Source organism: Schistocerca gregaria, chromosome 4 (genome assembly GCF_023897955.1).
Source record: "Schistocerca gregaria isolate iqSchGreg1 chromosome 4, iqSchGreg1.2, whole genome shotgun sequence".
Classification (NCBI taxonomy): Eukaryota; Metazoa; Arthropoda; class Insecta; order Orthoptera; family Acrididae; genus Schistocerca; species Schistocerca gregaria.
In genome coordinates this window covers 588,768,320-588,791,547 of record NC_064923.1, presented here as the reverse complement: position 1 = coordinate 588,791,547, position 23,228 = coordinate 588,768,320, and the positions used below count along the sequence as shown (strand labels likewise).

General features: G+C 39.5%; 1 protein-coding gene across 2 annotated transcripts in view; it reads right to left on the bottom strand.

Moving 5' to 3' along the window:
• The window catches only part of LOC126267290 (aldehyde dehydrogenase 1A1-like), a 101,032-nt gene that overhangs the window by 20,595 nt on the left and 57,209 nt on the right, over positions 1–23,228 (bottom strand). The window contains exons 7-9 of one of the 2 annotated variants that reach the window (XM_049972364.1): positions 20,591–20,809; positions 16,094–16,196; positions 4,655–4,839 (exon numbers count right to left, since the gene is read on the bottom strand). In XM_049972364.1, coding sequence (XP_049828321.1) covers positions 4,655–4,839; positions 16,094–16,196; positions 20,591–20,809 — 507 coding nt within the window. The remainder of the gene's footprint in view (positions 1–4,654; positions 4,840–16,093; positions 16,197–20,590; positions 20,810–23,228) is intronic. The other variant, XM_049972365.1, reaches the window with a different exon arrangement.

The following is a 23,228-nucleotide window of genomic DNA, read 5'->3' as shown; positions in this document are numbered from 1 at the left end:
TGCACAGACATAATGGCACAAAGCTTTGCCCAGTCCAAATGGAATACTTCCATATGTTGGTATGAGCCCACTCTTTCATTATTTTCACTGAGCTTAAGCCAATAATCATGCACCTTTGAGCAGCAGCATCAACTATTCACTGTGCCAACTACAACTGGATTTTGTATTGCAGTCCACCATGGATATTCGCTAAATTCCCATGCTAGACAACATTGTCACCAACAGCTTGTCTCATGATTGTGCTGCTATTTCCTACCCTGTGAAGTTTGAGAACATCACAGAAGAACAGGTGAGTGATGAGCAATTGGACAGCTTCTGCCACAATACCTCCAGTGGCCTAAGACTGGAATTAGTGCCCATTCCTGGTTCCTCCTTCAAGATATTGTGCAACATTTTGGCAGGTGCACATCATAAATTTCTTTTAGAGAAATTCAGGTGTAGTGCATTTGACTGCATCCATAGGCAGTTACACCACAGTAGGAACACCACTGTCATGCTAATGGCTGAGCATTTGTCTGGCTGGGACTCCGGAAAGACTGCTGGCAAGGGGCAATCACCTGCTCTGCATGCCATCATGCCGAAGTCAGGAAACATACCCATGTAACCATCAGCACCTTTCCTGACATGACACACTGCTGTCTCATGTCCATGATGATATTATGGGCTCACTTCCTCTGTCCAAAGGCAAGTGGTGTTTACTGATAATGGTGGACTGTTTCATACACTAGCTGCAGGCAACACCAGTAGTAGACATCACCACCAAGATCATTGCCACTGCCTTCATCAACACCTGGGTGGCACACTTTGGCTGTCACAATCATGTAACAACAGACTGCAGCTGCCAGTTTGACAACACACTACTTGACTGTGTGGCATGCAGCTACACCAAAAGTCTAGCTATCACCCAGTGACTAATGGCATGTTTGAGTGGCTCCATCGGATGCTGAAATTGTCCCTGATATGTCATAATATCACCTGGATGGAGACACTTCCACTCATGCTCCTTGGTCTGTGAGTAACACCAAAGGACAAGATCAGTGTTTCACCTGCAGACTTCATCTATGATCAATCACTTGCCATACCTGTTGAATTTGTGGAGGAGGTACCACTGCCACACAATGCCTCAGCCCCATATTGGCAGAACATCTGCACAGTCACATGGCTTGCCTCCAACTGCATGCACTGACACAGCAAGCCACCAGCAAAGTATTTTTTCATGCCGATTTACATCACTGCATGCATGTTAGATTGCTCATAGATGCAAAACATGTACCACTTAAGCTGCATAACTCAGGATCACAGTGTGTGATCACCCAAGATGAGAAAACTCTGCAGACTGAACATAATGGCAGGCCGACTGACCAAGTCAAGCCAGCTTATGTCTTATGTCTGCTGTTCACTTCTTCAATCTGGATGAGGACCTGTCAATGGACAACAGTTCCCACACAACTAGTCCAGCATAGCCTATTCCTGTAGTGACAGGTGATGCACAGACACTGCCAGCTGTCGGAATGGAGCCACTAGCACCCCAGCATATGCCCACCCTATACACGCAGCCACCTGGACCTTTCCCCATACAGACACACCAGCTACCCTCATTACAGTGGCCAGTGGACTACATCATGCAAGTTGGCTGCTGTGTTTGTTTCAAATGCCTGTGCTGCATTGCAATGATGTCATGCTGCACAACAAGCCAGCATGCATCCCATCTGCCACCTGCCATTGACACACTGTCTCTGGCAGGCTGCCTCATCAACCTCTGATCTGGTCTCCAGTCAAGCTTCAGACATCACCTGCTGTCTCACCAGCCATCTGTCTATTGCTGCTCCTGGGTCTGCTGCATGTCTCTATGGCTCTGATGCATCAGGCATTGAGATTACATCAACTCACTCCGAGTCCCAATGTCACTTGATTCATCTGTGTAGTCTCTGCATCCTGCTGCCACACATCTGGCCATACTGAGTGCCACACCTTGTTCCTGTGTCTTGTGTGCCAAGAACTTAGTGCATTATGAACAGTGCATCTGTGTGAATGTTTTGTTTCATGTCTTTCAATCATGTTTAACCAGACTCTGTCCATATGTTAGTGTTCTCCAAGTAGACATCTCTGCATGGAGCACTTCCAGCCACACATCACCAAGGACAGTTCCTGGAGAGCACTGCCTGTTACTGCTGTTGCTATCAGACACACCCATCACATGACTGGCCAGATGCCTGTGATGTCACACACTGCCACCCAATCACTGCTGCATCATACTCAAGTTAACAGTGGCATAACGCACACGTGGCCCAAACATATGCTGACCACAGATGGATCACTTTCACTTCTTGTGGCTACAGAGTTCCACTCTTACCTTACCACAGAATCATGTTCATAGCAGAGAACCGGCATTCATCTGTGAGTGCAGATTTTACTTTTAGGCTCACCTTCAGCAATGGTGCAGTGCCCACAGGTATAGAAGAGACAAAAGTGAAAGCCAGTGTGAGCTAGACATTTGTGCCTGGTTGATGTTTATGCTGATCATAGAGTCTGTTAGCCGCAGACCATATGGGTCGAGTATGATGCACAACCCCTACCAATGCATTTACAAATTTGTATAGGTACCTATCATTTGCTCCATCCCACTGCATCCACAAATAAAATGGCAACCCATGAGACAAGAAGGAATTGGCACGTTTGACTGGACACCTGTCCTTTGCCTCTCCCTGGCTGCAAGACTACACTATGTGCTCAATCACTGAGTTAGTGTGCACCCTCCAGGATCAGTGGTCGAGCTTTTACCACAGCCACATGACTTTGCCGTGTGAAGATTTCAGACAGTACCTCTGCAAGGTTTTTAGTGAACTAACCAGTGCCAGTCAGTGTATAACTATGCAATCAAATGTTTGATCAATTAATGTTGCCTGAGCCTGCGGCAGCAGTGAAAACCAGCTCACTACATGATAGACTTGGAAGCAGTAAAAGCCATCCATTTCTGCTTTACCTTTACTGAATCATTGTTGTGTACGAAAGCATTTTTTGGTGAGGAAGCACAAAGGTAAATCCCCATGAAAAACAGACTATGAATTTATAATAACAGAGGCGTGTATGCACATAGATTTGCATTGCTACATATTGTACAACTTTCTTTTACTTTTTTTGTATTACTGCATGTACATATCTGCATTTTTCAGTTCCTTGCACCAACATCACATAAATTTACATGTATATTTGGACAACATCCATTAGTGTCTGCAGATGAGTGAATGAATAAATAAATAAATAAATAAATAAATAAAGTGTGGAACATGTCAACAGAATAAACACAGAAAACAAACACACATAATTTATATTTAAGAATTCTTCTATAGTATAGAAGAAGTTGTTAAGGAGAAACATCATTACTCTACACTTGGAAACACTTCTGCCAATCCAAACATTTTATTTCCATGGGTAGATTGTCAAAGAATTTTGTAGCTGCATATTTCACCCCTTTCTGTGCCAAAGGTCAATTCTTTAAAGGATAATGCAGGTCGTTTTTCCTTCTAATGTTGTACTTGTTCACATCACTAGTGCTCTCAAATTCAGATGGATTGCTAAAGTGATAAAAAATTTCAAAAATGAATAAATGTTCTAGCTACTCAAAAAGATTCCTGTAGGAATGTATGTGAGTGAAAGCTACACACAATTGTAATTATTTTATGCTATGATTATTTTTCCTAAGTGAGGAGATACCACACAATGTTAAGGTATCAGTGACTCAAAATGCACAAAATATGGTAACTTACTGACTTCTATACCTCTCATATTAGCAGTTATTCTTACGGCAAAAGTAGCCAAATATAAAGATTTTATTGGGTCTATTAAACGGTTTTTCTGCTTTAAGTCTTTATCAAGAGCTTAGAATTTTCTACCTTGTTTCTTTTTCTTTCTTTTTTTTTCTTTTAGTTATACTAGGTTAATAGACGGTGGGATATTTTTGACAATAGAAAATTGGATGAGCTGTTTTTTTCTTTTTTAAAAAAAGGTTTAAAGATGTGCAGTTGTGCAAAACTAATCAGTAACTGCTACAGAAACATCATTTGGTATTTTCTCTGTTAATTCTTCTTTTCTTGGCTTCACAATCATTCTTCTATCATCTGCAAACAGAAATAATTCTGCCTCGATATAAAAATACTTCCCTATCTTTGTCCTTTTCCCAGTTATGTTAGAGAGGTGTAAAATATGTATATATATTCTACACAGTTGAATCATTTCTGTGAATGAACAACATTTTAAAACTCATGGGGAGTTGGCTTTATTTCCTAAGAGTTAGGCAGCATGTCAGTAAAACTAAGACAAAAAGTAGTTACAATGACTGACAGTGTATTTCATGGTGCTGGTAAAAGGAAGATGTCAAGAGTTCAAGTCCTACCCAGAACACAGTTCTGAAAATTGTCATTATTAGTTTCTTTCTTTCAGTAACAGAAGACTTGTTTTTATAAATATCCCACATAAAATATTATATTTTCTTTTGTCAGTCAATATTTAGCATTATTAATGACTGATTTCTCTTTTGTGATCTAAATGCACATAAAGTAGTGTAATAAACAGAATGTCATTCATAGCTAATTTTAAAAATAGATGTTGTATGTTATCCATATGCAGTAATTTGTAGATCATAATTTTTTATTACCTGAGGACCTTGAACAACACCATCTTCAAAGGGATCACCAACCTTTCTTGCTTCAGCTTTTGCTTTGGCTTTCTTAACAAATTCATCATATATGTTTTCATGCACAAATGTTCTTGTTCCTGCACAGCAAGCTTGTCCCTGATTGACAAATACACAATCATGTGCTATGTTCACTGCTTCATCAACTGCAAAACAGATAATTAAGAAATAATTACTAGTAACATCTCTTGAATGTTAAAAAATCTAATTTCAAATCAGACATGATAAGAATCCAAACACTTACTTCATTTACAAGTGAACATCTAATATTTGGAAAGACAGCATGTTTACTGACTAAGTATCACCTCAAACAAATACATTTTGAAAATGGCTTCATCAAAAACTGAAGTTATACCAATCAACAATAAACAAAGATACATTGAAGTACCATATAACAGATATCCCCCTCTGGATGAATGATGAGCAGCTCATTGGCATACTTGAAGACCCATACAATGTCAAATTTTCAAATAGTTAAGTTTGTTTGTTTCCATCCATGTATTATTAGCAGGTAAGTGGTTACCTGCCCTGCTGTCTGTTTTTTCTTTCCATAGTTGTATTTCTCTTATTATAGTACACTGAATAAATATTGTACTTAAGTTATCTCTTAGTAGCAGTGGTGATGATGATGATTGGTTTGCGAGGTGCTCAACTGCACGGTCATCAGCACCCTTACCAAGTCCCAATATTTACACAGTCCAATGTAGCCACTTTCATGAATGATGATAAGGAGGAAGAGGACAATACAAACACCCAGTCCCCAGGCAGAGAAAATCACCAACCCAGCCAGGAATCGAACCTGGGAACCCGTGATCCAGATGCAGCAATGCCAGTCACTAGACCACAAGCTGTGGACTCATGGCAGCAACATTGTATACCAGGGACTCTTCATCAACCATAAGCTAACCTGGAAGGCACACATGAAATATGTGACAAATTAAGGCAACATGGCTGTCAACATAATCAGACCTATGACATGACTTAGGTGGGGCTTGAATGTTGGCACCACTAACACTTTACCATACAATGGTGTATCCAGTCATTGACTATGGGAGTGGTTGTTATGGATCAGCACCTGGCAGTTAACTCAACAGAATTAATAAATGCCAGTGTAAAATCACTGAGAGTTTGTCTGGGGACAATGTGCTCCACCCTTAACAATACACTCTTGGTTGAAGCACATGAACCTCCTGTTCATCTATGGTGGTGGTATTTCTGTGTCAAGTTGCTTCCTAAAGGGGACCAGTATGCATCCAACAATCTGAAATTGACTGCCTCATAGTCAACACACAGTGCTTAACTGGTCACTTCTGGATCACAAGGTTTTTTTTTTTTCAGATGTTTCGGGTGTGAAACATATAGCAAAGTTTGTTAAGAAATTGTTGAATTTGAACGATAAAGGACAACATTGAGGAATCACTGAATGAAGTTGACAATGATCCTGAACTTCTAAAGAAGGTTATAACATGTGATAAAACATGGGTATACAAATATGACATCGAAAATTGTCCTGATGTAAATGACCAGAAGAGTGAAGAACCAAAAAAATTGACACATTGGATCACATGTGTAAGTTCTCCTCACTGTTTTCTTCATTTACAATGGGATATTGCATCATGAGCTCCTGTCTTACAGTTGTGTGGCCAATAAGGGATACTACTTGGAGTTATGTGCCCTTTGCGTGAACCAATCCAAGGAAAATTAGCGGAACTGTAGCAAAACCATTCATGGAAATTGCATCATGCTCCTGCTCACATTTCAATGTTTGCTCATGATTTTATGCCAAAAACAAAACTTATGTTTCCTCAGCCATCATATTTGCCAGAAATGCAGCCCTACAACTTTTTTCTATTCCAAAAGCTGAAGAGAACCATGAAAGGCTGTTGCTTTACCACCATTTATGATATAAAAACAGAACTGATTAAGGAACGAGACACTATAATGCAAAGTTAGTTCTAGAAGTGCTTCCAAGATGGGAAAAAGAGCTGGCACAAGTATACTATATCTGAGGGGGATTAATCTGGAGGTACAAAGTTATTGTTGTTGAACAAATAAAGATCCTTTAAGAAAAACAAAATTTCCATTACTTTTTCATCACGCCTTGTATATCTATACTGATGGCTCCCGAACCAGTGACTCTTTCAGAAGCGAGTACTGCATACCATGTTTGCAGAAGTCTGGATGATTTAAATGACCAGATGATGCAAGTATCATGATTGCAGAACTTATTGCATTACTAGAAGCATTTCATTTCTGCTCATGGATGTCAGGTTCTCTGAATTTCTGACTCAGTGGCTATTTGTCTTCTCTAGTCATACTTAAAAATTTTAGCATCTGTTTGACTGAAAATATCATTGTATTCATGGTTATCCAAGTGTTGGAATCAATGTATGAAGCAGGCCATTTCATTAATTTCTCTTGCGTGACATCACACTGTGGGATCACTGGCAATGAAGCTATCAACCACTTATCCAAAGAAGGCCCTGTGATAAGGTGTACAGTAAGGACTGCAATCCCAAGTATGGGTTACCCATGTGCCGACACAAATACATGACAGAAGACTGACAATGGAAATGGGAGGGAACTGCAAGATATGGAGACAAGAAGTATGCAACAGTTCACCCATCTGTCCCCTATTTCACAAAATCACATACAATTGCAGTGCTTAGGCACCTCACCAGTCACCAGATCAAAATTACACCAGGGATGTTTCCCTAAATATCTTCACAGGCTGCACATAAGAGAGACATGTTTCTGCTCTTTTGGAAAAGAAGACACAGATCACACTTTCTTTGGGTGCCCCAGACAACATGGAAGTAATAAAATCCTTTTACAAGAATTTTTGAGGCTTGTGATCTGTTTGACAGCTATGTTAGCAACACAGGATCACAGAATTTTCCATGTGATGTACTGATTCACTTTTGATGCAGGTACACACATCTAATACCAACATATCACTGGCAGTTGATTGTACAAAAGTGTTCCACAACGTAAGATTTAACAATGATTATTTGGTGTTCGTCTATCTGTAGGTACAATGTGTACTAAAATGCAAACAAACAAATATTCTAACTCTAATTTTCTGTCAGTATCTGTATGTATTATATAAATATGAGCTTCCTGTATTGTGAAAGCTTAAAGTAAAGGTCATTGTCTCATGATAAAAGGAGTAGTGTTAACAATTCATTTAGGAAGACTGTAAAGTGCAACAAAAGGATAATTTTGTCTTTAAAATGAATAGTACACTGTCAAAAGTCAATTTTCAGAAATAAACTGTTTTTATTTTACAAAAGAAATTCCTTAGTATTTCGTTAAACATCATTAAAACATGTAAGTAAACAATGTTACATAGTTTTCCTTTAGAAAAAGAGTCAAAACATACTGCTTATATGAGCACTTATAGTATTTTTACTGTTTTACTGTTACATACAAATAAGGTAAGTGCCAAGAATTTGTAAAGATTCCAAAGTGCAGCATGTGACTAAAATGCTTGTTGAAATCAAGGAACAAAAACATAGAACAAACAATTTAACTCTAGAATTACAAATATTTGGAAATATGTAGGAATAAAGGAGTGGACAGATTTATCTAAGCTTGAATGTGCTCACAGTTCAGATATTTGATAAGAGTTTTGGCTTGGCAGCTTTAGTACACATACCTGTCACATTTGATACGTATGCATGATGTTTTATTCCTCTTTTGTTCTTTGAAGGAAACCTGAATTTGACAGCACTTTCTACTTCCAGGTTGGCCAATGCCAGTGCCAAGTGCCTGCAAGAGGAGATCAGCTGCTCTCTGCAGGGGTCAGGAAGCTCATCTCCTACTCTGAGGATAAAGTCTCCGTGCAAAATAGCCTTAGGGGTAAATAACTTAAAAACTGGGTCAGCACTGATCATGGCAAGTTAAAGTTGTAAAAGACATGCACAACCCATCTATGGTTGCCAGTTTGGACACTGTAGAGTCTAGGTATTTGGTCAATTATATCAACTCTAGCCTTTGTTTCATTATAAACTTCACTGTTTCTGGAAGTTTCTTCTCAGTATTCCCATTGACCTGATGTCCAACTCTCATGTTATTCAGAATGATGACACTCTTTTTAATTTTTCCATAGGTATAATGTGAGAAAATTGTCACCAAACTTGTACAAGTATGTTGAATACAGCATGCCGTCTCCTCTTCCTGCTGCAGAAGGAACCTCTTTGAGTGATCTCAGAAAAGTTCCAACTAAACTTTCTCCTTTTTTCTCAGCTCATCTGCCAGTTTCATGGAGGTGAAGAAGTTGTCGGTCGTGATGTTACAATCACAGTCGAGGAATAGTTGTGCCAATTTCATAATGACATGGTGACCAACGGCCTTGCTTGGATCACAAATTCCATGCTCGCCACAGTGAGGGAATCCATTCAGGAAGTAGCACTTGCCAGCATCACACAAAAATCAGTTTCTTATCCCTTACCTTTCAGGTTTACTCAGCATGTACTGTATGAAGGGGCACCTCCACTCACAAGAATACAATTGTACAACCACAATTATGTTCTCACCTGACTTGTAGCAGGCAATGCAGTTGTCAGTAAACAAATTCCATATTTCTGAGCTAAGCAAAATGTATCAGTTTCCTTGCAGTGCCTCCTCAATGACATAGAATCAAACCTAAGATGACTGGATGTCCCAGGACTGTAGGCAACCAAAAGCAATATGAAGCATCATCTGACCTCCGAGTTTGTATTTCAGGCTATTTTTGTCATAAACTTTCATAATATTCTCCAAGATCTTGTAAATAACATTGAAGCACACCCAGAAACTACTTAAGTTTCTGAAAACATGTGTTATTGATATAAAATTATGTTAAACTGTATGTAGGTAAAAAATGACCCACATGGTACTTCAGGTACAGCAGGTAAATTTTTTGTACTTCTAGGTGGGCTAAGGGGATGAAATTTTTGTGAGTTGTATGACCTAATAAATGATTAACAGTCATGAGATCATTGTGTCCTGCAATGATTATGGATGGATGGGGCCCTTGACAAACCCTCTTGGGTCTGAAATGATCCACATTGTACACCTAGTGTTAAAGAGGTTAGGAAACAGACTGTTGTACTACCGAATGCCGCATTGATCAGAAATGATTCTGGCCTCTCACCCATGAATTTTACTTTGGGGGTTGTGTTGGTGAGTGTTTGTTTAATGACCTTTAGGGTTTTCAGATGGAGTCCTTATTTTCTGAGGATGGTACAAAGGAATTGGTGATTAACAGAATCATATGCCCTCTTGAAGTCCACAAAGGAACATATAATCAGGCTGTTCCTGAACACTCTGTATTTTAATGTTGTTTTTAAATTGAATATTTGTTCTATATAACTTTGGCCAGTGTGGAAATTGACTTTGGCAGAGGCATGCTGACAATTTTGTATGTAACCTGCAGAAGGGATACTCCTCTATAGTTATTTAAACTGGTTTCATCACATTTCTTATGTGTTGGATGAATTATGTCACATTTCCAGTATTTTGGAAGTTTTTCTGTCTGCTAAATCTCTGCTGTGATTTGTGCACAAATTCTTCAAGGGAATTTGGCCCAGGATTTTTCAGATCTCCTGAACCTTTATTATTTTTGGGTTTGAAAATATGCCTGCTAATCTCTTCTTGCGAGAGCAGTAGGGAATCATTGTGAGTGTAAGCGAAGATTCCCTTAGGAAATCTTGTGAATGGTTTGGGCAGTTGAGGAGTTCAGAAAAACATTGTGCCAATTCATGGCAGTTTTTCTGATTGATCGAGTTGAGTCTTCCACCTGATTTATTGAAACATAAATTCTGAAGGGTATATCCTAAGATTATTCCTTCAAAAGTCCTATAGAAATCTCATATACTGTAGTTGTGAACATTTTATTCAGTGGAATCCAGTTGTTTCTTCACATGAATGACTTATCACATATTTCCTGAGTTCACTGAAGTGTCATTAATTTTCAACATTTTCTTACTTCAATGCTTAAGAAAAGCCTCTTTGTGTTGTTTCAGCACTTTGTTACATTTTGAATCCCACCAGGGTTCTCAGTTCTTTTTCAGTGGGAGCAATTTTTTAGCCTTTTGTGTGATTTTGGTGTGGAATTTTTCCCAGGTGTTTGCATTGTCTCTTTCCAATTCTTCTTCAAGGCAATGTTGATAGTAATCTCAGACTTTTTGCAAATTATGCTTTTACCTGTAATGGAGTACTGCCTAAAAAAGCTGCTCAAATATTCAAACAATGGAAAATCCAAGATGGAATGTAACAATACGAGAGAAGGAAAGTTGCTACTCACCTTATAGCAGAGATGCTGAGCTGCGATAGGCACAATAAAAAGATTCACACAATCATAGCTTTCGGCCATTAAGGCCTTTGTCAGCAGTACACACACACACACACACACACACACACACACACACACACACACACACAAACAAAAACACACAGAAGTGCAACTTGCACACACATCTGCAGTCTCAGAGAGCTGAAACTACACTGTGGGCAGCAGCACCAATGTATGGTGGGAATGGCGACTGGGTGGGGGTAAGGAGGAGGCTGGGGCGGGAAGGAGGAGGGATAGTAAGGTGGGAGTGGCGGACAGTGAAGTGTTGCAGTTTAGATGGAGGGAAGGAGAGAAGGTGTGGAGAGGGGAAAGGAAAGAAATAAAAATAAATATAAAAGAAATTGAAAGACTGGGTGTGGCGGTGAAATGATGACTGTAGTGCTGGAATGGGAACAGGGAGGGGGCTGGATGGGTGAGGACAGTGACTAACGAAGGTAGTGTTATGGGAACATAGAATGAATTGCAGGGAAAGTTTCCAGCTGCGGAATTCAGAAAAGCTGGTGTTGGGGGGAAGAATCCATATGGCACAGCCTGTGAAGCAGTCATTGGTATGAGGGGTATCATGTTTGGCAATGTGGTCCACTTGTTTTTTGGCCACAGTTTTTCAGTGGCCATTCATGTGGACAGACAGCTTGTTGGTTGTCATGCCTACACAGAATGCAGTGCAGTGGTTGCAGCTTAGCTTGTAGATCACATGACTAGTTTCACAGGTAGCCCTGGCTTTGATGTGATAGGTAATGTTAGTGACCGGAGTGAAGTAGATGATGGTAGGAGGATGTATGGGAGAGGTCTTGCATCTAGGTCTATTACAGGGGTATGAACCATGAGGTAAGAGATTTGGAGCATGGGTTGTGTAAGGATGGATGAGTATATTGTGTAGGTTCGGTGGACAGCAGAATACCACATTACCTATCACATCTAAGGCAGGGTTACCTGTGAACCAGTCATATGATCTACAAGCTAAGCTGCAACCACTGTGTTGCATTCTATGTAGGCATGACAACGAACAAGCTGTCCATCCACATGAACGCCCACCGAAAAACTGGCCACAAAACAGGTGGACCACCCTGTAGCTGAACGCGAAACCCCTCATCTCAATGACTGCTTCACAGCCTGTTCCATATGTATCATTCCCCCCAACACCGGCTTTTCTTAATTGTGCAGGTGGGAACTTTCCCTATGTTCCCATAACCCACCTGGCCTCAACCTTTGTTAGTCACTGTCCTCACCCATCCCGCTACCTCCCTGTTCCCATTCCAGCAATACACAGTCATTTTACCACCACCCCCCAGTCTTTTAATTTCTTTTATTTTTATTTTTCTCCTTTCCACTAATTACCCCCTCCGCACCTTCTCTCCTAACCTCCGTCTAAACTGCAACACTTCACTGTCTGCCACTCCCACCTTACTATCACTCCCCTTACCCACCCCAGCCTCCTCCTTACCCCCACCCATTCACCACTCCCATCATGCACTGGTGCTGCTTCTCTCGCAGTGTAGTTTCAGCTCTCTGAGACTGCAGGTGTGTGTGCAAGGTGCACTTGGGTGCGTGCGTGCGTGCGCGTGTGGGTATGTGTGTCTACTGCTGACAAAGGCCTTAATGGCCGAAAGCTATGATTGTATGAATCTTTTTAATGTGCCTATCGCAGCTCAGCATCTCCGCTATATGGTGAGTAGCAACTTTCCTTCTCCTGTATTGCTCAAATATTCAGTTAGATATTCATAATCTTTCAAAGTGGTGCAAAGATTGATAATTTGTTTTAAATGTTCATAAATGTGAAACTTTACACATCATATTGTATCTGTTTGGGACTCTACTGCACCACATTCCAGGCATGTATTGTGGGCTGCTGCCTTGCTAGGAGACCATGGCTAAGCAGCTTACAGCAGCATAGCTCACTGAACTGTGTACAAGCCTAACCTCACATGATTCAGGCTCTTCGTGTCTTGCCTTCAAACAGCCTCCACAGCATCCAGCAGCACCAGCCTTGCAAATAGGCATTGTGATTATTCTGGTACAGAGCACTGAAGTCAGGGCATCACATCCTTATGCCACGTTGTGTGTCCACTCCGTGCCATGTGAGTATCCCTCTACTGTAGAGTATTTTGGCCACCGCCAGACCACACTATGACCAATATCACTGTGGGCTTCACACTGGCCACACTAGCAGCCCACTGATCACAGTCACCACCTTCACATCACTGACACTGTGTGAGACCATTATCCTCTGCTCTCATGCACCAGGTTTCAGTGAACATCGTTCTTCTGACAGCTATCATTGTCAAGCCATCACCTCCACCATCCACTGATGCTCATCGCCCCAGGAGCATCATCATTACATCAGCAGCTGTCATCACTGAACCAGTTCATCCATCATCTGCTGACACCCAACATCTCAGAAGTATTGTTGTCCTACCAGTTGCTATCATTTTCGAGCTATGCTTCTGACAATAGTCAACTGCTGATGTCCTGGAGGCCCATTGTATGCAAGGGCACACTGTGTGCCAGGTTGGATCCTACTGTATCATTCTTGGCCCCTTCTGCTCTGCCATCCCCCAACTTCATCAAGTAGGCACATCCATGCCAAATGTCTCAGAAAGACAGTTCTGTTTCTTTTGGCATTGTGTGCACATATGCTTCAGACACTGCATTTGAGTTCTGTTCTTATATCAGTAATAAACAGTTGTTGTGGCACTTGCACATTTCATTGGTAGTCTGTAGCACCTGCTGCCGCCACCTCCACCACTGTGGTGCCCACCTCCAACACCTTCGACCCCAGTGCAGCCATCCCTGTCATTTCACTGGTGTTGTCCTGGGCAATTATGGAGATGCCTTCTCCTCCACCAACCCCAACTCTGCTTGCCGCCATTCCAATCACAGCCACCCCTGCACCAGTGCTGGGCTAGACACTTGCAGATATGCCTTCACCTCTGTCATTCCCAATGCTGCTCACTACTGGCTCACTTGCAGCCACCCCTGCTGAGTGTAGGCTCAGGCAACTGCAGAAATATCTTCAATTCCACTGCCCCTGATGTTGCTCTCTACCACCTCTTTACAGCAGCCTCAGATGTTGGGCGCTCATGGTCTGAAGACTTCTCTCTTCTGTTCCATGTTGCTCCCTCATTTGGCTGCACAGGTTGCAACTCTCTGTCATTCTGCTTTGGGTTTGGTGTTCATGGAAATGTTGCTGCAAACCTCAGGTATTGCCAGGTTTTGCCCTTTCACTATCCCCAGCTACCAGATGGTCTTTCTGTATGTTAACCTTTTCTGTCTATGGTTTTTCAAGTTCCTGTTTGAGACAGCATTTTGTCAGTAACATCAGATGCTTCATTGGTCCATCAGCATCCTTGTGCCTCTGTTAGTCACCATTGATTGAGTGTTGCTCTCATCTGCCGCTGACACCTACTCAAGTTGTTGGCAACTCTCCAATCCCAGGGCACCTCCTTCTGGTGGCCAGTCTTTGAGCTAGCTGCACTACCTACTAAGGGGAGATGGGGTGATATGTATTGCGCAGGACTGTACTGGATGCCATGCCTTGCTGCATATCATCACACTGACAACTACCATCATCAATGCATTTTTTCTGACATCGACTGATGCCAAATGTCTCAAAAGCATTGTTGTCCCATCAGCAGCTATCATTGCTGAGCCATCGTCACTGACATCCACCGATGCCCAATGCCCCAGAAGTATCTTTTTCCCATTGACCACTACTGTCATTGAGCTATGCCTCTGACACCCACCAATTTCTGACATCCTGAAACCCCATCGCCCTCAAGGACACACTCCAACTGCTAGGTTGGATCATACCATCAGTCATCCTCAGCCCCTTCTGTTCTGTCACCTACTATGACTCATTAAATTCATCAGGAGAGATATCTCTGTTTGTATTTACATAGTGTGCACATTCATCCACAGACATTGTATCAGAGTTCTGTTCTTATATTGATAATAAACAGTTGTTGTGACATATGCACATTTTACTTGTAGTTGGTAGCATCCCTAGGCCAACCAACTCATACAAACATCTGGTTGTAGAAGTAAGTGGAGAAACGAAATAGAATGATCAAATAGGCTCAGACATAGGTAGACCAGGAGCAGACTTTGGTTTAGGGGTAGAATATTACAGAAATGCAGTCAGTCTACAAAGCAGTTTGTTTAAAAACCACTTGTATAATCTATACTAGACTACTGCTCTAGTGTATGGGGCCTGTATCAGAACTAAAAGGCAATATTGAATGGATAGAAAGGAGGGCAGCATAAATGGTCAAAGGTTTGTTTGGGCCATGGGAAATCTCCACAGGGATGCGAAAAAACTGAACTGGCGAACACTTGAAGATGGACACAAACTAACCTGTGAAAGCCTACATACAAAGTTTCAAGAATCAGGTTCAAGTGAGGAATCGTGGAATATACTGCAACCCCATACATACCACTCCCATAGTGACTGCAAAGACAAGATTAGACAAATTACAATGCAAACAAAGGCATTCAAACAATTTTTCTTCCTGTGCTCCATATGTGATTGGCATAGAAAGATGCCCTAATAACTGACATAATTGGAAGAATCCTCAGCCAAACATTTCACTGTGGTTGCCAGAGTATGGATGGAGATGTAGAACAACAATCACAAGGGTATTTGAAGTGTTATATCAATAAAAATCAGCTCAAGATATAGCCTCTTTACTGTAGATCTAGCCAAGTCAAATAATACCAACTAAAGAACTTTCCATAAATTGAATTCACTGCAGAATGTGAAAGATAGAGTAGGTCTCTCTGTTCATCATCTATTGATTTCATATCACACCTAGAAAATTAAACTAAATAAATAAATTTGTTACAAATATGTCTAAATTTAGGACATGGATTGATTAAGAACAGGCATGCCTCTGCGGAATGTAATCAAATAGAACATGAGATTTCAATTTGCTGTGTTTATGTACTTCATGCTAACACTTAAAGAAAGGATACTTCAAATAGTAGTAAAACATTCAAATAATCACAAAAATAACTTTATCTTACTTACATACCCACATTTAAAGTAAATATTTTTCTTTACTCACTGTCAGCATCGGGAAGTATTATCAAAGGACTTTTACCACCCAGCTCCAATGAGACTTTCTTCAGGTTAGACTGTGCTGCTGCTGCCATAATAGATTTTCCAACCTAAACAAAATTTCACTATTTTTTATGATTTACTGTAATCATAAACCTTACTGCACAACACTTACAGGTGCATTCAGGCACCCTCACTTCATATTTAAATATGACTGTCAATGAGAAAGTTTACTTATTTATTCACAACAAAAAATAACAACATCCCCTCAAGAACACTCACACGTACACATGTAAAACAGACAGACACAAAGTCACAAGCACTTTATTTAAAATCAGTCTTGTAATACACATCAATGAGGCTCTGTCACTAGTAAAGAACATTCACAACAGTTTAAAAGTTTACACTGGACCATGAGAGAAACACACATCAATGCTTTCTGGAGATATGAAGTATTAGAACTGCCATTTACTAGCTGTTATCAGTTTCATGACATTGGACTTCACCCCCTTTTTAGCTTCTCTTGTTGATTGTCATGTAATGGACATAAATATATTTCACCTCACTAAAATTATTTAAATGTTTTCTTTCATTTTGTGTGTTTAGTTGAACTTCATTAGGCACTGTTTTTGGAAAATAGTGAAGAGTCATGGAAGCCAAAGTATATTTTTGCTGACAATACTCTGAGCACAAATTACAAAAGGCTTCCCTTGTATCTTTTTTGTGTTACCTGGTCACAAAATTAGTTGGATTTATAGTTGATGAAGACTGTAGTTATGGCGAAATATATGGACAATGTGAAAAGCAAAAACAAAAATCTCTCATGTTGCCCATCACCATTAAATTTCTACTCGTGTACTATTAAAAATATTATTAATTTCTCATATTTAATTCATTTTTTATGTCCGAAGCTAATGTTCGCTTACAAATTCTTTGTTCCCAAGACTGTGCATTGGTTGACACCAGGTGTCACCATGCTGATATCTAGATTTTCATCAAACATTTAACGTATGTCTCATCATCACTGTTTTGAGTCCTCTGCTGTGAAATTTGTAGTCAATTCCAGCATTTAAACATGAGTGTAGGAAGTTATTTAGCAAATTTTGATTACATTTGTAGTGAGATGTCATTGCTGATGGTGGTGGTAAGCAATACAGTCCACATAAGCAAGCAAGAGACATAATTTGCAGGAAAATGCTTCCTTCAAGCACAAAACATGTACACACAGACTGCAAGTGGCAACAATGTCGACCCCACCCATGTGTCATCTGTGTGAATTGTCATCATTTGTGATTTGGAGTTAAGTGGATGTGTATATTTTTAGACCAAAATGCAACAGGCTGAAAGTAAATCCATTAAGTGACAAGAAAAGAGAACTGCTGAATGTCTCAGTACTGACTAAATTACAGTCAAATAATTTTTAAGAAATATCAACAGACTGAAATGCTGTCTCTAGCCAAAAGAAATTTCAGCTGGTTATTTTTACACAGGGGAATGGGTTGGGTGGGAGAGAGTAATTGAGAGGATGGGGGGGGGGGGGGGGGGGGGGAATAAAATCCCTGTCTACTCCCTGTCTTCTATGTGAAAAAATAGTTTCCAACAGTAGCAGAGATTAGATTAGATTAGATTAATACTTGTTCCATAGATCATGAATACGACACTTCGTAATGATGTGGAACGTGTCAGGTTAATAAAAGATGTCTGTACAAGAAATTACATTACACAAATTATTGCATGACACTAGTGATTAATTTTTTTTTTTTACTTAGTTTATATCTAAAAATTCAGCCAATGAGTAGAAGGAGTTGTCATCTAGAAATTCTTTTAATTTATTTTTAAATGTTAGTTGGCTATCTGTCAGGCTTTTGATGCTGTTTGGTAGGTGCCCAAAGACTTTTGTGGCAGCATAATTTACCCCTTTCTGTGCCAAAGTCAGATTTAACCCTGCATAGTGAAGATCATCCTTTCTCCTGGTGTTATAGGTATGCACACTGCTATTACTTTTGAATTGGGTTGGATTATTATCAACAAATTTCATAAGGGAATATATATACTGTGAGGTTACTGTGAGGATCCCTAGATCCTTAAATAGATGTCTGCAGGATGACCGTGGGTGGGCTCCAGCAATTATTCTGATTACACATTTTTGTGCAATGAATACTTTTCTACCCAACGATGAATTACCCCAGAATATGATGCCATACGAAAGCAGTGAATGAAAGTAGGCATAGTAAGCTAATTTACTGAGATTCTTATCGCCAAAATTTGCAATAACCCTAATAGCATACGTAGCTGAACTCAGACGTTTCAGCAGACCATCAATGTGTTGCTTCCAGTTTAACCTCTCATCAATGGACACACCTAAAAATTTTGAAAATTCTACCCTAGCTACAGACTTCTGTTCAAATTCTATATTTATTACTGGAGTTGTGCCATTTACTGTACGGAACTGTATATACTGTGTTTTATCAAAATTTAAAGAGAGTCCGTTTGCTGAGAACCACTTAATAATTTTGTGAAAAACATCATTTACAATTACATCACTTAGTTCTTGGTTTTTGGATGTTATTACTATACTTGTATTATCAGAAAAAAGAACTAACTTTGCATCTTCATCAATGTGGAATGGTAAGTCATTAATGTATATCAAGAACAGTAAAGGACCTAAGACCGAACCCTGTGGGACCCCGTGCTTGATAGCACCCCAGTTTGAGGAATCAGCTGTTGTTTTAACATTACACGAACCACTTATTTCAACTTTCTGCATTCTTCCAGTTAAGTATGAATTAAACAATTTGTGCACTGCCCCACTCAAACCATAAAGATTTAGATTATCTAAAAGAATTCCATGATTTACACAATCAAAGGCCTTTGAGAGATCACAAAAAATACCAATGGGTAATGTCCAGTTATTCAGAGCATTTAATATTTGATCAGTGAAAGCATATATAGCATTTTCTGTTGAAAAGCCTTTCTGAAAACCAAACTGACATTTTGTTAGTACTTTATTTTTACAAATATGGGAGGCTACTCTTGAATACATTACTTTCTCAAAAATTTTTGATAGAGCTGTCAGAAGAGAGATTGGGCGGTAGTTGTTGACATCCGACGTATCCCCCTTTTTATGCAATGGTTTTACAATGGCATATTTCAGTCTATCAGGGAAAACACCCTGCTCCAAAGAGCTATTACATACGTGGCTGAGAATCCTACTTATCTGTGGGGAACAAGCTTTAAGTACTTTGCTGGAAATGCCATCAATTCCGTAAGAGCTTTTACTTTTCAGTGAGTTTATTATTTTACTGATTTCAGAGGGAGAGGTTGGTGGAATTACAGTTGTTTCAAACTGCGCAGGTATGGCCTCTTCTATTAATAGCCTTGCCTCTTCTAGTGAAGATCTAGATCCTATTTTCTCCACAACATTTAAAAAATGATTATTCAAAATATTTTCAATTTCTGATTGTTTGTTAGTGCACTTGTCATTCAGTTTTATTGCACTAAAGTCTTCCTGTGCTCTTGGTTGCCCTGTTTCCCTTTCAATAATATTCCAAATTGCTTTAATTTTATTATCAGAGTTACTGATCTCAGACATGATACACATGCTTCTGGACTTTTTAATAACTTTTCTTAGTACCGCACAATAGTTTTTATAATATTGAACAATTTCGGGGTCAGTACTCCCTCTTGCTGTTAGATACAGTTCTCTTTTACGGTTGCAAGATATTCTTATTCCTTTAGTTAGCCAAGGTTTTTTATATGTTTTCTTGGAATTATGTTTAACTATTTTCTTGGGAAAACAATTTTCAAATACCCTTAAAAATGTATTGTGAAATAAGTTATATTTCAAGTTTGCATCGGGTTCCTTATACACTTCATCCCAGTCTAGCTGCTGCAGGCTTTCCCTAAAGTTTGCAATATTTATATTATTAATTGAACGCACTGCTTTGAAAGTCTGATTTATTATACTGCATGGAGCTATGTCATGTACTGTAACAAGCTGTGCACTGTGATCTGAAAGACCATTCTCAACAGGATAAGCATTTATGTCCTTAAACTTATCTTGGTCTATAAAAAAGTTATCTATCAATGTACTGCTGTTCTTTGTTATCTGAGTAGGAAAATCAATGACGGAGCTCAAATTGAAAGAACTGAGTAATACTAAAAGGTCATTCTTCCTATTATACTCTTTCAGGGAATCAACATTGAAATCCCCACAAATGATAATTTGCTTCCCCCTGTCTGACAGATAGCACAACAAAGCATCCAAGTTTTCTAGAAATAGCTGGAAATTCCCTGAGGGGGACCTATACACTGTTACAATTATGAAAGTGCCATCATTTAGTTTAAGTTCAGTGGCACATGCTTCCATATGTTGCTCTACACAAAAATTTTTAGTTTCTAAATTTTTTGCACTATGGAAGCTTTTGACATATATGGCAACTCCTCCTCTCATCATATTATCTCTACTTACATGTGCAGCTAATTTGTACCCATTGATGCTAACCTTTTGCATATCAGTGACAATGTGATGCTCAGACAGGCATAGTATATCTATTACATTCTTGGTTTCTATATCTTCTAAACAAAGCAGAAGCTCATCAATTTTATTCTTCAATCCCCCAATATTTTGATGAATTATACTAACAGTATTTTTCACTTTACTTTTGTGAGTATCTTGAACTTTTTTAACATCTTTAGTACTTTTATTCTTCAATCCCCCACACTGGAAAGTTGAAAATGCAAGCAACAGATTTTTGTAATATGAATAGCATAATCTTTGCATGTAAAACTCAGATTTTAACACAACAATATACTTTTTATCAATATATTTATTTTTATGTTAAAATAGAAATTTAAAAAATGCTTTATGCAACAAGAAATGATAGTGGCTCTCTCATAGGAAGTGTGCAGGAGTGAAATGACTGGAAAGATAGGAATCAGACACAGTCTGCTCCTGCAAAGATAACAGAGGTAGAATCTAATAAGGTTTCAAGGACATGGTTGGAAAGTTACACAACAGATCCATGATTGTAAGTGATGAAAACATGTATCACACAATAATAAATTCAGTCCCATGCAACTCATGCATTTAATGGAATATTGGTTTGATTACTGAATGGTTGTAAAAGAGTAATCTAAACCTCTTATTTAAATTCATTTGTTAAAATGAATTTATGAAAGCATTGTACTTGAATGTGGATGCCCCCATTCCAAGTCAAGAATTCCTTTTGAAAATCTATTGTGCTCAGTGGATAAAGATATTAAACATCTGCCTGCCAGTGGTCAACCATGAGTTCTATGTCATTTGACAGATTTAGGAATTTGTCAAGGACAAGGAAATACTAGAGAACAAGCCATTCAAGTTCACTCAGTCTAGAGCTGCATTTCTCTGCTCTGCATAATGGTTTCCAAAGCAACTCATGGAATTAAGTGTGTCATGTATACAAACTTAAAAATACATGCACAAAGAAATCATTATGTAGACATTGCACCAGAACCATATGAAGTGAAGCAGGTAGATATGACAGGAGTGAGGCCACATGCAGCAGGGAAAGTAATTATGGAAGATTTCTTTGATTTATCACTCTGTCAGTCAAAAGTTATTCTATCTAATCACTGTACACCATACTTTAATTTATCTTTTCCTGTTACAGATGTACAATTCATTTCCTTACTAATTTGTTGAGAACAGTATGCATTTCAGGTCGTAGTATGCTGTTAGTGCTTCTTACCAAGTAGGTCCGCCCCTCCTCCATGAACCATAGACCTTGCCGTTGGTGGGGAGGCTTGCATGCCTCAGCGATACAGATAGCCATACCGTAGGTGCAACCACAACAGAGGGGTATCTGTTGAGAGGCCAGACAAACGTGTGGTTCCTGAAGAGGGGCAGCAGCCTTTTCAGTAGTTGCAGGGGGCAACATTCTGGATGATTGACTGATCTGGCCTTGTTACACTAACCAAAATGGCCTTGCTGTGCTGGTACTGTGAACAACTGAAAGTGTGGGGAATCTACACAGCCATAATTTTTCTGGAGGGCATGCAGTTTTACTGTATGGTTAAATGATGATGGCATCCTCTTGGGTAAAATATTCTGGAAGTAAAATAGTCCCCCATTCAGTTCTCTGGGCGGAACTACTCAGGAGAACGTTGTTATCAGGAGAACGAAAACTGACATTCTGCAGATCGGAGTGTGGAATGTCAGATCCCTTAATCGGGCAGGTAGGTTAGAAAACTTAAAAAGGGAAATGCGTAGGTTAAAGTTAGATATGATGGGAATTAGTGAAGTTCGGTGGCAGGAGGAACAAGACTTCTGGTCATGTGACTACAGGGTTATAAACACAAAATCAAATAGGTTTAATAATGAATACGAAAATAGGAATGTGGGTAAGCTTCTACAAACAGCACAGTGAACATATCTTTGTGGCCTAGATAGATACAAAGCCCACACCTACCACAGCAGTACAAGTTTACTATATATGCCAACTAGCTCTGCAGGTGGCGAAGAGATTGATGAAATGTATGATGAGACAAAAGAAATTATTCAGATACTGAAGGGAGGTGAAAATTTAATAGTCATGGGTGACTGGAATTTGATAGTAGGAAAAGGGAGAGAAGGAAATGTAGTAGGTCAATATGGATTGGGGGGTAAGAAATGAAAGAGGAAGCTGCCTGGTAGAATTTTGCACAGAGCATAAATTAATCATAGCTAACACTTGGTTCAAGAATCATGAAAGAAGGTTGTATACATGGAAGAAGCCTGGAGACACTAGATAGTGTCAGATTATATAATGGTAAGACAGAGACTCAGGAACCAGGTTTTAAACTGAAAGACATTTCCAGGGGCAGATGTGGACTCTGGCCACAATCTATTGGTTACGAACTATAGATTAAAACTGAAGGAACTGCAAAAAGGTGGGAATTTGAGGAGATGGGACCTGGATAAACTGAAAGAACCAGAGGTTGTAGAGAGCTTCAGGGAGAGCATTAGGGAATGATTGACAAGAATGGGGAAAGAAATACAGTAGAAGATGAATGGGTAGCTTCGAGAGACAAAATAGTGAAGGCAGCAGAGGATCAAGTAGGTAAAAAAACGAGGGCCAATAGAAATCCTTGGGTACCAGAAGAGATATTGAATTTAATTC